This window comes from Tasmannia lanceolata, unplaced genomic scaffold, assembly GCF_043159265.1.
Source record: "Tasmannia lanceolata isolate RefF3 unplaced genomic scaffold, GAP_Taslan_0.1 ptg000012l, whole genome shotgun sequence".
NCBI classification, from domain to species: Eukaryota; Viridiplantae; Streptophyta; class Magnoliopsida; order Canellales; family Winteraceae; genus Tasmannia; species Tasmannia lanceolata.
The window spans coordinates 46,505,647-46,523,039 of record NW_027518689.1 but is presented as its reverse complement, the minus strand read 5'-3'; the positions used below and the strand labels follow the sequence as shown (position 1 = coordinate 46,523,039).

General features: G+C 39.4%; 4 protein-coding genes across 4 annotated transcripts; all 4 read left to right on the top strand.

Moving 5' to 3' along the window:
- Positions 1-958: 958 nt before the first annotated feature.
- On the top strand, positions 959-2,155 carry LOC143888883 (uncharacterized). The gene has a single exon (XM_077393271.1). The coding sequence runs from the start codon at positions 959-961 to the stop codon at positions 2,153-2,155; it is 1,197 nt and encodes a 398-aa protein (XP_077249386.1).
- A 3,284-nt stretch (positions 2,156-5,439) lies between these two features.
- On the top strand, positions 5,440-6,063 carry LOC143888882 (uncharacterized). Its single transcript, XM_077393270.1, has one exon. The coding sequence runs from the start codon at positions 5,440-5,442 to the stop codon at positions 6,061-6,063; it is 624 nt and encodes a 207-aa protein (XP_077249385.1).
- A 112-nt stretch (positions 6,064-6,175) lies between these two features.
- Positions 6,176-6,571, top strand: LOC143888881 (uncharacterized). Its single transcript, XM_077393269.1, has one exon. The coding sequence runs from the start codon at positions 6,176-6,178 to the stop codon at positions 6,569-6,571; it is 396 nt and encodes a 131-aa protein (XP_077249384.1).
- Positions 6,572-8,300: 1,729 nt separating this feature from the next.
- LOC143888376 (uncharacterized) lies at positions 8,301-9,896 on the top strand. Its single transcript, XM_077392767.1, has one exon. The coding sequence runs from the start codon at positions 8,535-8,537 to the stop codon at positions 9,723-9,725; it is 1,191 nt and encodes a 396-aa protein (XP_077248882.1). The 5' UTR covers positions 8,301-8,534; the 3' UTR covers positions 9,726-9,896.
- Positions 9,897-17,393: the final 7,497 nt, after the last annotated feature.

The window sequence follows — 17,393 nt, the reverse complement described above, 5'->3', positions numbered from 1 at the left end:
AACCCTACGCAGCTCAAGTCTCATGCTATCTGAACCCAACCCATGATTTTCCCGGGACCCAAGTTGCTACGCTACCTTGCATGGGTGAGGCCACTATTTCTGCATCTTGGTATATGGTGGGGCCACTATATGGTATGATGGGTGGGGCTAACAATTTATAACTGTACCTAGCATGGGTGATCGGAGCCACCATGTTGCGCCTTATGATGTGGTGGACCCACCATCTCCATCCAAATCCATCCATAGAGTAGGGCCACCAATTTACAGCTCATGTTATTATGGGATGTGACCGCGGCTTCACCGCTTTACACATGTTTTTTTATGGGGTGGGCCTACGATTTTAAACCTTAGGTTTGGCCGGGTGGGACCCACCATCTCTACGAAAACATGCATAGGGTGGGTCCCACCATTTTATCCACGATTTTATTGATGGGCGGGGACACACCACCTCTACCCCAAATCTATTAGGTGGGGCCTACTATCATACACCTCATATTTTGATGGGGTAGAGCCCACCATTTTACAACCATAGCATGGATCCGGAATACTAGGGCAAGGATAATAGTCTAGCATGGGCTCGATCCAACAATGCAAATGGCTTCTCACACTATTCATCCAATGGCAGATCTGCTCCCAATCTTTGATTTACTGATTGTCAATGTAGTGGCCCACTAAACCATCTCACTTCTCCCAGCAAGCGAAGATGAATTGATGCAAGGGTTTCCCGATGCTTGCAAACCCTAGAAAGACATAACAACATTGTTGCTTGCAAATTAAACTTCTGCAACTCCCTTCCTTCTCCCGCTCCCTAGCTCTATCCATCTTCAATCGATTAACGAGATGATTTGGAGCTGATCGATGAGAAAAATATTGTGAAGGAATCCAGATTTGAAAACATATGGAATCCTTTCTAACTCATCCAATCTGTAAGTTGTATCAACCTCACTTTATTGCACCAATGTCTCTTCATTTTCTTCGTAGCAGACAACCTAGAATCAGCATCCCACAACATTCAACAAGCACCTATGCCTTTTTTCTTCAAAACCCATATCTAAAATCCATTTCCACCTTATCAAACCCTAATGACCAACCCTCATTTACAGTCTCTTACCTTGTTAATTCATGTGGCCTATCAGAAGCAGCAGCTCTTTTAGCCGCCAAGAAAGTTCGCATTGAAACCGCTGAAAAACCAGACTCTGTCCTCTCTTTATTCCAAAACTATGATTTGGACAAAACCCACATCTCAAAGCTCATTACCAACTACCCCTCATTACTGTTAGCCAAACCAGACAAAACCCTAAAGCCCAAGCTTGAGTTTTTCCGCGATTTGGGCCTTTCTGTCCCTAACCTTGCTAAGATGCTCTGTTCAAACCCATATATTTTGAAATCTAGCTTAGAGAAGAACATCGTGCCTTACATTGATTTCCTTAGAAGTTATCTTTGTACCAACGAAAACATTATATTCACTCTCAGACGCTCATCGGGTCTTTTTCAATTGGGTTTCAAAAAACGGATGGTATCCAATGTATCAACCATGCAAAAACATGGTATACCAGAACCGGGAATTTCAAAATTGATCATGACCCGACCCGATTCGCTTATGGTGAATCCAGATCGTTTTAGTGAGAATATAATGGCGATTAAGGAGATGGGTTTCGATCCCTTAAAATCAACGTTTATCAAAGCAGTCTTCATTACGTCAGCGATAAGCAAATCAAATTGGAAAGCAAAATTGGAGGTCTATAAGAGTGAGGGTTGGTCTGAGAATGAGATACTTTATGCGTTCAAAACGCAACCTATGTGCATGGGTATATCGGAGAAGAAAATTAGGAAAGTGATGGGTTACTTTGTGAATAAAATGGGCTGGATGCCATCAGTTATTTCCAGAAATCCAACTATTTTGAGTCTTAGCTTCGAGAAGAGAATTCATCCTAGATGTTCGGTTCTGCGAATTCTCATGTCAGAAGGTCTGATTGAAAAGGATTTGAATCTGGCTTGGGTGTTGTTATTGACTGAGAAGGACTTCGTGGAGAAGTTTGTGATCAAGAATCAAGAGAAAGTTCCTAATATACAGAGAGTATACCAAAACATGATTGGAGCTGTAGAATTAGACATTGGTTCTAAGGAATTGTCTGAATCAAAAGAAAGTTCCTAAAATACAGAGTGTATACAGAAACATGATTGGAGGTGTAGGATTAGACATTTGTTCTAAAGAATTGTCTGAGATTCAGAAGTTGTATTCATAACAGAACACTTTGAATTATATATATTTTTAGTTTGTTTCCAGTCAATTTTCTTCTATTTTAAAGAAACTGGTAGGCTGGAACCTGACAACTCACAGACAAGAGCGAACGACATACCTAACTATGGGGCTTTGCCCTCTTTGATTTGTGCAATTTTTTTTTCCTTTCAGCGCCATTAGTTCTTAGTTCTTTAATGGAAACTGTTTTATTTTAGGCTCTTTTAGCCTATCTATGTGAAATCTGTGATGAAGAATGCGATACTAATTGTGTTTATGTAGTCTAAACTTTGGTTATTCAAATATGTTTTGGTTGGTCAAATGTTGCATGACAAATACCAGCAACTAAAAGTTGTTGTTCTAATCCTGACCAGAAAAATCTTTAGACTCAAATTGAAGCATCCCTATGTCTTCTAACTTTTTAATTCTTCGAAGTCAGCAAAGTGACAGTGATCTACTTTATCGTATCATGTGTACACTCTGACCATCTATTTTCATTTTTCTCTCTTCCTCAGTGTACCTCTAAGGCTCTGTATCTCTGAAACCGTTTTTGGTGAACAAGATATTTCGTGTTTAAGTGTTAAGATGCTCCATCCACTTTGTTGAACTATCTTTTGAACACTAAAACTTACCAAAGTTGCACTTTGAGAGATTAAGTGCAGATTTTTGAAGTTAGCTTGCACTTAAGTTACAAAATTAAATTAAAAAAGAACTTGCATAGTAATCCAAGAAGATTACATCACTAGATTTGTGAAGTAGGTTTTGAATGTGAACTAATTTTATCAACAGAAAAGACCTTGAAGTGCCTGAACGAGTTGTGTGCCTACTGCTAGTAGAGATGCTTTCAAATGAAACTTTCCATGAAAATACCAACAAGATTTATGCCACTTAGCTTTTACTATAATGAAAAATGAACCAAGATTGTAGATCTTTTCTTAAACGGTAAGGTTGCTCCATTGTGACCTATTGGTCACGGGTTCGAATCAAGGAAACAGCCTCTCTGCAAAGTAGGGGTAAGGCTGTGTACATCTAGCGCCCGCCCCCCGCCCCGCCGCCCCCCCCGACCCTGCAATGGCGGGAGCCTCGTGCACTGGGCCGCCCTTTTTATTGAGTTTCAAGGACTTGGACATCTATGAAACCTGAAAGCGTAGCATATACAGAAATTGAACTGAACTTTGATCTCACAACAGAGGTTCCAATAAAGTGTAACTTGGTGCCAAACTCCCCTAGGATTCTTCACATCAGCCAGTACTTGCTCGTTAGTATAGGTTTGCTGCATTTCTTTACCTCTAATCATGTAAGGCTAGTTTAGCCTTTTACAATTCTTTTTAGTCTTTTCTTAAATAGGCGTAGTTTAGGGAGTTTGAATTTGTATTAGGGCTATGATATAACGCCCCTTATTTCATCTCTTTTGGGGGAGTATTTTGATGAAATGAGATTGATAGAGATCGTCTTTTATGATCTTCTCTTGTATCTTCATCTTTCTGTTAAAAAATTGGAGTTGCAAGTTATTGATTGTAGCTTTTCTCGATTTCTCTCTTCTACTTTCTTCTTGTTGAATGCCAGAGTCTCTTTTCGCAGATTCCACGCTTGATCTGATCTCTTGCGCCCCCACGCTCTAGTAAAGATCAAGATCTCTATCTCCTACAAAAGAATTTTTTTTTATTACAGATCCACGAATATCGCTTCCGCTGATTATGCCCTATGTCAATTTGGTTTTAGAGCTCTCGCTACGCCTTACCCTACATCAATGTGGTATCTAAGTGGGCTTTCTGGTTTCCTAGTTCCCGCAGATTTTTGGAGAAAAGAGAAGAATCAAATTCAAATTTCATTGAAGAAATTGCTAGGAAGTCACAGGAAGATCCAAGAAGCTCATCCGAATGGTGATTCTGTCCACAAGGTGTTTCTACTTCAAAAGGCAGCTGGAAATGAAGAATTTCATGGAATTGTGGGCTGAAATTCGAGGCGGTAAGTGACAACGATTCTGTCCTCGTCTAAATCCCCCGTGCATGCTATTTTGGTGGAGGTTTTTTTCATTTAAGAATACCCTATGCTCATGAACCGAGATTCAACATTCAACGGGAACCTGGGTTTGCTCTGAGCAGACCTGCTGGAAATCATGTGGTTTCATGAGTCTTCTCATGTTGAATGTTATCTTCTTTCAAAGATTATTTTAAGTTTTGCATAATCATTTGGTTGGCTTAGGGAAGGTCCACGAAATCCCAATATTGAAGGAATTTTTTCTGCATCTTCACAAGCTGTTTATGGATGTTTCCAAAGAGTTGTGCTTGGGCTAAATGATTAACAAAGCACAATGATCTAGTGACAGCGAAGGCAGAACCGTGCTTTAGGATTTTATGGCTCAGACCATTCAAAAAAAAAAAAAAAAAGATTTTATGGCTCATAAGTCTTGTTGCCCTCACAACTACTTGGATATCAGTTGGCGTTGGTAGTTTGAGCAGCTACTAATTCCCTTTATCGAAGCCCTTTCTGTTGAAATGGTGTTCCTGTGGATGCTTTGGTAGAGCAGGACGGAATACTGGGTTGCTGTTCACTTGATTTAGAAGTTGAAGAAAAGTGGTCCAAATTGCCCAATTGACAGGACTTAAAAGAACCAACAAGGTGAGGAAGGATAGTTGAATGGGATCAATTCTATTTTTGACCTACCTCTCTCAGAAGAGCTACACATCGAGAGATGTCCGTATTTGATCTCCCAATCTGAGTCAACTATATGCTAGAATTGAAAGACCCGGTGTTTGGTTGAATTATGCCGAAGCAAATGTTGAACACCATTGAGATTTTTGCTGTTAGAGCATGTCACTGGAGCTGCCTTTGGATCGTGTGGACAAATTACTTCCAGGTATGTGTTGATAAAGACCAAGAGCAGATTTCGATGATGGTTTCTTTCATGGGAAGGCAACCTCTTTGTTTTTTTGGTGAACTCTAGATAGAAGTTCAGGACAGTAGGCTACTTTGATTGAAGCAGAATTCTGTGCTCAGCTGATTGTAATTGTGAATGGTTGATAAAGAAAACCTCCATCGGAATAGGGGTTTTGATTGGTTGTTGGTTATCTTGTATTTAGAGGGATGTAAAGGCTGCTACTCCAGCGGGACATCTCGTCGCCTTGATGTAATAGAATTTACAGTATCAATAAAATTGTTACCTGGGTTGCTGCAATGAAGTTCGTTTCTGGTTGGACATGTGGCTGGGTGGGGAACTTTTATGCAACGCTTTTCAACAATTATTCCGGATTGCTGTTAACCAAGGGGCATCAATTGCGGAATATTTAGATCGCTCAAATGGAAATGGGGGGCATTTTTGGGATATCAGATTTCACAGGCTTTTAAAGGATGATGAGATTATACTATTGACTAATTTGCTACATCTACTGAATCAATCTTATTGCTCCGTGTTCGAACCCGATAAATGGATTTGGCTACCCAACTCGGAAGGCGGATTCTCTGTGCGATCCTTCTTTTGGCGTGTGTGCAACGGAGAAGGATCATCATCTAGACGAGCTCGAGTATGGTGCTCTTTCATTCCCCCTCGCATTGCGGTTTTCTCGTGGACGGTTACATATCGTTGCATAAACACACGGGACCGTCTCAAAAGAAGGTGCTTGCAGATGGGTAGTTGGTGTGCTTTATGCCGAAACGCGGAAGAGACTCTCGACCATCTTCGTATATTATGCCCCTTCTCTTATGCGGTATGGATGTCTGTCATACGCCTATTTGGAGTATCTACTGTTTTGCCGAATCGTATATCAAAGATTCTCATGAATTGGGAGGGTGCTAACCACGGGCGCAATGGTTATTCGTTATGATCATCCCATTCCCTATGCTGTTATATGGCTGCTGTGGAATGAGAGGAATAATAGATTTTTTCATAATAAACAAAAGACATGGCAGCATATCGCTTTGGATTCTAAACTCGCGATGATATCTTGGTACAAGGCTAAAGTGAAGAGCCCATATTCAGCTGGGGATATGCTTCGGAATTGGAATAGGATCATCTCGGAACGCCCACTGAGGAAGAGCATTTCACCAAGATGGATAGCTCCTCCCGCTGGATGGTTTAAATTGAATTTTGATGGGAGTTCTTTTGGAAATCCTAGACCGGCGGGTATTGGCAGAGTCCTTCGTAATGAGTTGGGGGACGAGATTATGTCCTTTTCCATTCCAATCGGAGTTAGCGATGCAAATTCTGCGGAGGCCAGAGCACTATTGTTTGGACTTAAATGGTATGCGGCTAACAATATGGGACCTCTCATTGTGGAGGGTGACTCGTCTAATGCTTTGGCCTGGGCTGCAAATAGGTCTTCTGGACCATGACGTATTTCTTGTGTCCTTGATGAGATTCGCGATCTTGTTCGCATCATCTGACCAAAACTATGCCATCAACACCATACGGCCAATTCAAGAGCCGATGAACTGGCAAAGGCAGGGACTAGCTTTTCGGAGATTATCTCATATGTTGGCATGGATGGAAATGTTGGAGATTAAGTGATCATATCTTGCTTTGGCTTATTATTGATCAGTATCTCTTGAAAATCCTTGTAATTTGTTACAGGGACCTCTTGTATCAGTCTTTGTAATTACTGGATTATTGGAATAAATCTTTGTTATCTTTCAAGAAAAAAACAAAAAATCGTTATCTTTCAAAAAAAAAAAATCTATGGATTGTTAACAATTGAATCTGCTTGTAAAAATACAGAATTCTTGCTGAAACTTGTAGAAATTCCCAAGTGATGCTCCTGCATCATTTCTCCATCACGATTTCCAAGATTAGAGATTTTCGTGGGGTTGAAGGGTATTTATATGGTGGGGGATTTTGTTTAAGTGGGGTTTAGGGTATAAGGTAAAGGGGACAGAGCTAAAGGGTTATAAAAGGTGGGCTTTAGTGGGCTATGGCTAAAGAGACTCTTAATGGATAGGTGGGCCATGGGAGAAGGGTATGGTGGTCGATTTGCTTATATGGACCTAAATACTAACAGAATCAGTTGGAATTGACACAGGTGGTATTATAGGGAGAAAATGTTGAATTTTTTTTTTTTTTTTTGTCACATCTCATGCGGTGGTATTCTGATTCCTCCTCAATTGGAATGAAATGTATTTTTTTTACTCCCTAATTTGAATGAAATGTTTATTAATGGGGATTTGCTACAGACCATCACTGAAGGCATTTTGCAGGTCGGCTGTTGCATGAGAGTGCAGTCACCTCAGATAAATTAAATAAATAACACAAAATCTGCTGAAAAGTGAGTCTAGGTGGCTGCTCTCTCATGCAACAGCCGTGAAATGCCCCGATGCGATGGTCCTTAGCGAATCCCGGCCCTGTTTGTATTGCAAGAAAAGAATTTCTATTGGAAAACTTTTGCTCGGGAATTTTTTTTCTTTCCACAGTTTAGAGGGAAATGGTATGATTATGGGTAATTCAGAGGGACATTATCTTAAATTGAAGGTGCCTCTAGGTAGAAATTTAACAGGGTTGGTTCAAATTATCTTTTTTCTCGTGTACGAAGGTAGGAACTTTACACATAATTTTCCTTTCCAAACTTTTCCCCAAAATTCCTACAATCCCATGTATAAAGTTATCTTTTAGGACATGTTTGGCTACCATTATTTTTTTTCCAATGATAAGTCAGCGTCTCTGAAGTGAATTGGCTAAAAATCAGGATACAAAAACCAAGAAACTAGTGTCTCCGGTGATGAGAAGTGGCAAAAAAATCAGGAAACAAAGAACTCTTCTCAAAATCCGACAGTTTTTTCCTGAATTTTAGCCACTTCTCAGGCTCATCTCAATCGTGCCCTCTCAAAATTCTCTCCTTCTCCTAATGCCCTATCCCTCTCTCACCACTTTGAAACACTGATTTATTGTCCAAAAAAAGTAAAAAATAAAAATCCTGGCAGTTAGACATAAGGCTTTAAATAAATTTTCTATTTCTGATTCTGCTTAATGGGGAATCAAAATAGGATGCCGATTCCAATTCCTGATTCGGCCAATAAGGCAAGTCATATAATATAAAGTGATGATAGGGCTTTTCTCCCCGCCAACAAAAGATGAAAGGGTTCTCCTTTCTCATGCTTTTAGCTAGCCCTAACACCTTTCCTTTTCCCTCTTGCGGTCTTACCCCTCCCCTCTCTATATCTTGAATCGACCAACTAGTATGGTTGAAATGATCAGGAACTGATCGATGATAAATAATCTGGAGGAACCCATATTTCATATTAGCTCAACTCCTTTCTAACTCGTCCAATATGTAAGTAGTTGTATCAAAATCTCTTTACTGCACAAATGTCTCTTCATTTTCTTCGCAGTAGGCTACTACAAATCAGCATCACACAACATTCAACTACCTATCTCTATTTTCTTCAAAACCCATTTCTCAAATCCATTTCCACCTCATCAAACCCTAATGACCAACCCTCATTTACAGTCTCTTACCTTGTTCATTCATATGGCCTATCAGAAGCAGCAGCTATGTTAGTCGCCAAGAAAGTTCGCATTGAAACAGCTGAAAAACCAGACTCTGTCCTTTGTTTATTCCAAAACTATGATTTTGACAAAACCCACATCTCAAAGCTCATTACCAAGTGCCCGTCGTTACTCTTAGTTAAACCAGACAAAACCCTGAAGCCCAAGTTCGAGTTTTTTCGTGATTTGGGCCTTTCCGGCCCTAACCTTGCAAAGATCCTCTGTTCAGACCCATATATTTTGAAAAGGAGCTTAAAGAAGGACATCATGCCTTCCATTGATTTCCTTAGAAGTCACATTAGTACCAACGAAAACATCGTCTTTGCTCTCAGACGCTCATCGCGTCTTCTTCAATTGAGTTTCCTAAAACGGATGCTATCCAATGTATCAACCTTGGAAACACATGGTGTGCCAAAATCAGGAATTTTGAAATTGATCATGACCCAATCCAGAGCACTGATGGTGAATCCTGATCGTTTTAGTGAGAATATAATGACGATTAAGGAGATGGGTTTCAATCCCTTAAAATCAACGTTCATCCGAGCAGTCTTCGTTATGTCAGGGATAAGCAAATCAACCCGGGAAGCAAAATTGGAGGTTTATAGGAGTGAGGGTTGGTCTGAGAATGAGGTAGTTTTTGCATTCAAAAGGCAACCTTTGTGCATGGCTATATCGGAGAAGAAAATTAGGAAAGTGAGCGATCACTTTGTGAACAAAATGGGCTGGAAACCATCGGTTTTATCCAAAAACCCAGCTCTTTTGAATCTTAGTTTGGAGAAGAGAATTCATCCTAGATGTTCGGTTATGCAAATTCTCATGTCAGAAGGTCTGGTCAATAAGGATTTGAATCTGGTTTGGGTGTTGAAATTGACTGAGAAAGACTTCATGAAGAAGTTTGTGATCAAGAATCAAGAGAAAATTCCAAAAATACAGAGGGTATATGAAAACATGATTGGAGCTGTAGGACTAGAGATTGGTTCTAAGGACTTGGGTGGAATTCAAAAGTTGTAAAGTTTTCATAACAGAGCACTTGAAATATATGTTTTTTTCTGTTTGGCATTTTTTTTTTTTTTGGTATTTTACAGAAACTGATATGCTTGAACCTGACAACTCATAGGTTGGAGCGCACAATGTACCTCACTATGGCAGTTTGCCCTCTGACACTCGGTGCAATTTTTTGTCTTTCGGTGCCATTAGTTCTTAGTTCTTTGATGGCTATTATTTTATTTTAGACTCTTTTTAGCTTATCTGCGATGAAACCTGTGATGAAGAATATGGTACTAATTGTGGTCTAGACTGTGGTCACAATTCAAATGTGTTTTGGTTGGCTAGTAAAACAAAATCCCTGCAACTAAAAGTTGTTCTAATCCTGACACCAGATAAATCCTTAGACTCAAATTGGAGCATCTCTAGGTTAACTTCTTTAATTCTTCAGAGTCAGCAAGTAAAAATTACTGCTTCATGAACAATGAGCTGCTTTATCATATCATATATACACTTTGACCATCTATTTTTCTTTTACACTCTTCCTCAATGTACCTCTAAGGCTTTGTATATTCTCTCAAAATCCTATGTGGTGAACAAGATATTTCTTGTTTAAGTGTTTAGAAATTCCATCCACTTTGTCGAACTTGCTTCTAAACTCCAAAACTTAGCAAAGTTGCACTTTGAGAGATTGAGTGCAGATTTCTGAAGTTATTCTCCATTGAAGTTACCAAATTTAATTGAAAAAGAATTTGCATAAAAATCCAAGAAGGTTACATCCTATGATTTGGCCGACACTTCGAATTTATTGCCGATTCACGTGTCCTGCCTTGTCCAACACGACACGCGTGTCCACACGTGTCGACACTCATTTGGACACTTTTACTTTGTCTTGCTGGAAGTGTTAGACTTAATGTGGGTGTGTGGACATGTTTTTGTACCGTGTCAAGTTTGACATTCTGTTTTTTTTATTGAATTTTGTGTCTACCTCATTTAGACAACTCGTATTCATGTCAAAACTGGACACACGAATCCATATCCACGAATTATTATTACATATACTTTCTATTTTAGCCGAGTTCCTGTTTCTAAAGTTTGGGGGTTTGCCGTGTCCGACACTCCATGTCCGTGTCCACAGATCATAGGTTACATCACCAGATTTCTGGAGTAGTTTTTGAATTTGAAATAATTTATCAAAAAAAAGGCCGTGAAGGGCCTGAACCAGTTATGTGCCAACTATTAGAGATACTTTCAAAAGAAACTTCCCTTGAAAACACCAGCAAAATTAATGCCTCGTAGCTTTTGCTATAAAGAAAAATGAACCAAGATTGTAGATCTTTTCATAAATGCTATGGAATGTTTCAGTGTATGAGTTAACTCAACAACTTGCATAAAAATCCCATGTTCCAGCGTCATTTCTTATTTCATATGTCTGGGTTTCCATTTTGTTGAGGATTAAGGATTCCATTGGATTTGAGAGCATGAAGGAAGAAATGAGTCAAAAAATCAACCATGACCCACATGAGACAGAGATTGAAGACCTTGTGGCTCTTCCCAAGGCAACTTTTGCACTATTTGGGGAATTCTATGAGGTATATGCCCGTACATCTTTGCATGGACTGTTCACTACGCATTTTATACACCATGAGGCTGGCTTACATCAACATTTTGACATGAAGAATGCTATGATGCAAAGAGAAGTAAAGATGGAGGATTACTATGGAGATACTATCCTAAATAGAGCAAGGATCGTCTACATTTTTTATCCGGGTAGACTACGTCGACAATGGGGCTGGTGGGGAACTCGAGGTCGAGTTCTTTCAAGAAGGGGAGTGTGATGCAGGAGCATCCCCTTAATAAAGTCTACATCAACCCAAGTTGCTTCGTTAACCAAGGATTTGCTTTGTTACATTAGTGTAAACAAGTAGAGTGGGGGTAGTTTAGCCATTTTGGAGTTTTTACATGTCTTTTTAAGTCAATTAGTATAAGTGAGGATAGTTTAGACAAGTAATACTTAATTGCCATTTCATTTAGATTAGGCATTTTAGTTTCGGTTGCATTTACATTTCATTTGTAGAGGGAGCTATAAATATCTATCCCTCCATTGTCATTTTAGTTTTTGGACATTGTAATTTTGAATTGGTTTTAGAGAAAGGATTTTGTAAAGGAAGTTTCTCCAAGTGGGGAGAGCGATTCTTGTTGAAAATTGTCAAGGAAAAAGGTGGATTAGAACTTGATTTTCAAGCTTCTCTAGTTGTTTATGCAATTACCTTGCTAAATCAAGGATTTCTTCTTTCAATTTCGTGATCTTAGCATCCCCTTGCTAGGTCGATTGTGTGGTTTGATGAAGAAAATCAAAGCTGATTGAAGAGAGCCCTGGGAAGTGTGCAGATTTGCCCTGTTAAAGATACATCACAAGGTTGCTGATTTCTATGGCATTTTTATGCATCTTTTGTGTTGGATCTCATCCTCCATAAACCTGTAAGTAGAATTCTATAAACATGAAATTACTGCCTCAGATCAACTAAGGTTTTTGGTTGAACTCGTTGGAAATGTAAAATCCTCAGTTTAGTGGAGTGCATTGATTTCACTTGCATGTTTGGAATTGTGAGGGTTTGGATCCTAATACAACCTAATTTGTCAATGGTGATCTTCTGAAATAGTTGCCTTGTGTTTTTCAGAGGTATTGAAACCGGGCATATGAAAATCAGTTTCATGGAACAGAGTTTTTGTTCTCACATGCATTCAATTTGTTGTCTTCCTTCTTTAAAGCCATGAGCTTATAACAGATCTAAAGAGGCTTTGTAGTTTAGAGGAATTCAATGAATGCCACAATCTGACAGAAAGTTGAAGCAATTTAATGGCCTTAGCACAGTAGTGAAACTACTATGTTGACACAAGCCTTAAATGCTTCTGTAAGCAGCATTAAGATGCTTGTTTAGGTTGAAAGAAGCCTTTGCCATCTGAACTTTTCCAGATAGCTTAATACCATGAACCTGAAGTGGATTTGAACTCATGAGTTTGCGTTTTCTGATTATAGCAGCTCTGGGCATTTGAAGTGCAAAGGCTTCTTTCAATTTTAAAATAAGCTCCATTTGCTCATTTGAGTTAAATTTCTAGTTTTTGGTTTGGCCCACAAACAGATTAGACTAATTGTATTTTTGAGATGGTGTCAAATTTTAGAGGCTAACTTGGTTTTAAGTGCACTGATATTGAATATCCAAAGAGAAGCCGAGGGCTCCCTTGGCCTAATAGTTCCTATAACTAAGAAGGCTGCCACAATGAACTGTTGGATTTTTTTTAAATGAAGGTTGGATTGGGACGCGGTTGAGAAAGTTGCAAGGAGTTTGAGTTGCATGTTACAGAACTGAACATCTCCAAGCTCAGTTACAACTCTCGATAGAAATTTCCTGAAAAAGGCACAATTCTGTCTTTTACTGTTCGTGCTTGCCTTAATCATTGTTGAGGACTGTTTTGATTGTGTTTCTGCTACTAAAGTCACCTCGAATTACAAGATAGAGCTGGTCCCCTAAATTCCACTAGAAACTGATCTAGAAAACTACTTTGCACTAGTGAACTTCAGATTCCTGAAAAAGGCACAATTCTGTATTTTACTGTTCGTGCTTGGCTTAATCATTGTTGAGGACTGTTTTGAAGGTGTTTCTGCTACTAAACTCACCTTGAATTACAAGATAGAGCTGGTCCCCTAAATTCCACTAGAAACTGATCTAGAAAACTACTTTGCACTTGTGAACTTCAGATTCCTGAAAAAGGCACAATTCTGTCTTTTACTGTTCGTGCTTGGCTTAATCATTGTTGAGGACTGTTTTGAAGGTGTTTCTGCTACTAAAGTCACCTCGAATTACAAGATAGAGCTGGTCCCCTAAATTCCACTAGAAACTGATCTAGAAAACTACTTTGCACTTGTGAACTTCAGATTCCTGAAAAAGGCACAATTCTGTCTTTTACTGTTTGTGCTTGCCTTAATCATTGTTGAGGACTGTTTTGAAGGTGTTTCTGCTACTAAACTCACCTTGAATTACAAGATAGAGCTGGTCCCCTAAATTCCACTAGAAACTGATCTAGAAAACTACTTTGCACTTGTGAACTTCAGATACATTTAGAATTGGACAGTGATAAATTGACCCCCATATAGGGCAGTGCAGAGAGAGAGAGAGAGAGAGAGAGAGAGAGAGAGAGAGAGAGAGAGAGAGATGGGGGTCGATTTAAGATACTAGGGGGTCAATTTATCACTGCCCTTAGAATTTAGGCATGCAAACTATTCTAGCTTCAATCAAGGAAATATGGAATGATTAAATAACTATTTAAATTTAATCTTTGCAGGTTTGGGACTGGAAGAATCCCAATCTTTTGAAGTTCTTTAAATGCTGAAAATGAAGAGATCTTTAGAAAGACGATTTCAGATGATAAAAGCGTTGCTTGAATCTACCAAAGAAAAGGCAAGGAGTGCAAGAAATGCCATAATGAATTAAAATTGTTCAAGTAACATTGAATATGAAATAGCTGCAAATACTTGCGAAGCTGTAGCAAAGAATCACATTGCCACCTTATAGCCTGTGGATGAAATGAGGTTTTGGTTTGATCTGAATTACGAAGTACTTACCTACAGAGGCCTCAACAAGATAATCAGCCCTTTCAACTGGTTCAAAGTTGGAGGGGACACCACTATAAAATTGGTGAGTCAGAGGCACGGGAGCGGATCATTGATTTGGGTGTTGATTTGGATTTATAATTGATTGATTTGGTCATGATTTCGGAATATAAAATTTTCTCGTCATTTTTAACTATTTTGAGCCTTTTCTTGGACCAATTTTAGCTGCTCTTTTCAACACTTGTTAAGCAAATATTCCATGTAAAAAATTTCATGGTCGCCAAATTGAATAGTTAGAAATCCTCTCAAGTGTCTCTTCAAGTCCTTTTTAACGTTTTGATTACTTTTTTTGAAGGATGGTAAATTTTAATGAAAAAAGAGAGCAACCGATATTATCATTATAAGCAAAAGAAAACAGAGGCAAAAAGAAACAATTATAACGAAGGAGACAAAAAATCAAGGTGGGGAGGAAATCAAATCTCTCCGAGCTGTACGGTTCACCTCCATTCGAGTCAATCGGTCTACGTCACTGTTTGCCGATCTCCTAATGTGATGAAATCCAACCTAGAACCCTTTGAGTCGGTCTTGAATCTCTAGGGGTAGGGGGTTCCCTCCTCAAGCCACCTATTCATATTTAAGGAGTCCCCTTTCACAATTGCCCCTCTCGATAAGATAGATTTCCTAGGGTTTTGATTAAGGGATTTGCTAGCGTCCATCGCAAAAGGCATTTTGTGGATGGTCTTAGGGCTGCAACTCGGGTCGGGCGGGTCGGGTTTTGGAGAACCCAACCCTACCCGAGAAATATCTCGGGTCGGGTCGGGTCGGGTTTTTTTTCGGAAAACCCACGATTCCCAAACCCGGCCCTACCCATGATAAATCTCGGGTCGGTTCGGGTCGGGTCGGGTTCTTTCACGTTGACGCAAATTTTAAAGGAAAATTCTTGTTTGGCAAGGCAACTCAACTCATAGAAGCAGAAATTACACTCACATTACACTTGAATCAAACGATGATGTAATTACACTCACATCACACTTGAATCAAACAATGCTGTAATCAAACAATGTTGTAATTACAATCAAACAATGCTGAATCAAACACTTGAATCAACTCAACTCATAGAAGCAGAAATTACACTCACATACAGTAACAGTGGGTGCGTGGGTTTTCACTTTTAACGTTGGGATAATTAAATTTACACTCCCTCTAGTTTCTGACACATCCACTTCCACCCCTATAGTTTAAAACGTGACAAATACACCCCTGTAGTTTCAATTTGTTTAAGGTTTGTCCCCTCAGCTGAAGGTTCGTCCATAGATTGAAGGGTTAGGATGATCCGATGGAGCTGATTTTTTGGGCACACCATATCTATGTCAGGACCCATCAAATGAACGCTTTGGATCATCCAAATAATGTGGGCCCCTACCCGAATCCAAACACTACCAAAAAATCATCCAAATAATGTGCGACCACATTGTTTGGATGATCCAAAGTGTTCATTTGATGGGTCTTGACATAGTTAGGGTGTGCCAAAAAAATCAGCTCCATCGGATCATCCTAACCCTTCAATCTATGGACGAACCTTCAGCTGAGGGGGCCTACCTTAAACAAATTGAAACTACAAGGGTGTATTTGTCATGTTTTAAACTATAGGGGTGGAAGTGGATGTGTCAGAAACTAGAGGGGGAGTAAATGTAATTATCCCTTTAACTTTTAACTAACAATAGAAAAAAATGTACATACTATAACTTATGTAACTCGGGTCGGGTCGGGTCGGGCCCCTTCAAACCCGGCTCGACCCGAGATTCATGCGGGCTTTTGAATGCTGAACCTGGCTCGACCCGAAACCCATGAAACCTGAACCCGACCCAGGCTATTTTTGGGTCGGGTCGATGCGGGTCGGGTTTTACCCGGCTCGAGTTGCAGCCCTAGACGGTCTGTTTCAACTGATCGCAGCCACCTTGTGAATGAAGACAAAATCATTCCTTTTTCTAGAACATAGATGGACACAGGGAAAGAAAACAACCAAGGTGGTGCTGTGGAACAAATCTTTGGTTGAGACATATTGGCCTTTGTAAGGAAAGAATACCGCATAGCACCAAGAATGCAAGGGAAAAAAAAAAGACTTATGACAGCAATCCAGAAAGAATGACTACCACTTTTAGAGCTTATTTACGACTTTCAGCTGGATATTTGCAAATTTGACAACTTATCTTCCTGGAATTAGATAGAGTTCTAGATGTAGGCTTCTTATTTTCAGCAATGACTCCAAATATGAAGCCCACTACAACACCAACTCCAATTATTTTCTCCCAATCCACCCACATCCAACTAATTTTAATTTTAATTTAAATTCTAACCATCCACAACCCCACGTTACCTCTCCCTCTCTTGCAACTCGCTTTATTTCAAATTCAAACTCCCAAAATATTTTCAATCCTTATCCACAATCCCATGATTCTCTCATTCAAAATAACAATGGACGTGCAAATCCCACCTCCCCTTTAGCATTTTCCCTATTTTTCCTCCTCCATCTCTATCATGTCAAACATCACATTTGTTGGAACAACAAATCCCACAAAATCAACAACACCACATTTTTCTCCCTCTAACCCCACATTCAGAAGCAATTCTGAATACAAATTTGGGGTTTTGCAATAGAAGTCTTCTAGTTTGCTTTATTTGCAAAAAAGGTCTTCTACTCTGACAATTTGCAAATAGAGTCATTATATTTGAGTGAATTTTGCAAATCACGACATGCCATTTATATGTGACCAAAATATTGGACCCATAAAAAAAACCAAAACATCCTTATTTGTAAGAAGATGAAAATTACCTAAGAAAAAGACCAAAATACCTGTGATGTTGAATAATATTTTTTGACAGGGTGAGCCCCACAACTCAATTCAAACTCATGCATTGGGTGGGGCCTACCATTTTGCCTCATGCTTTTATGTGTAGGCACCCACACCCATGTATAAGGTAGGGCCCACGAAAATTTACACCACATTGTTTTGATGGGCTGGGCGGCTGGGCCCATTTTTTCACAACCATACATAACTTTGGCCAAGAATGCTAGTATATAT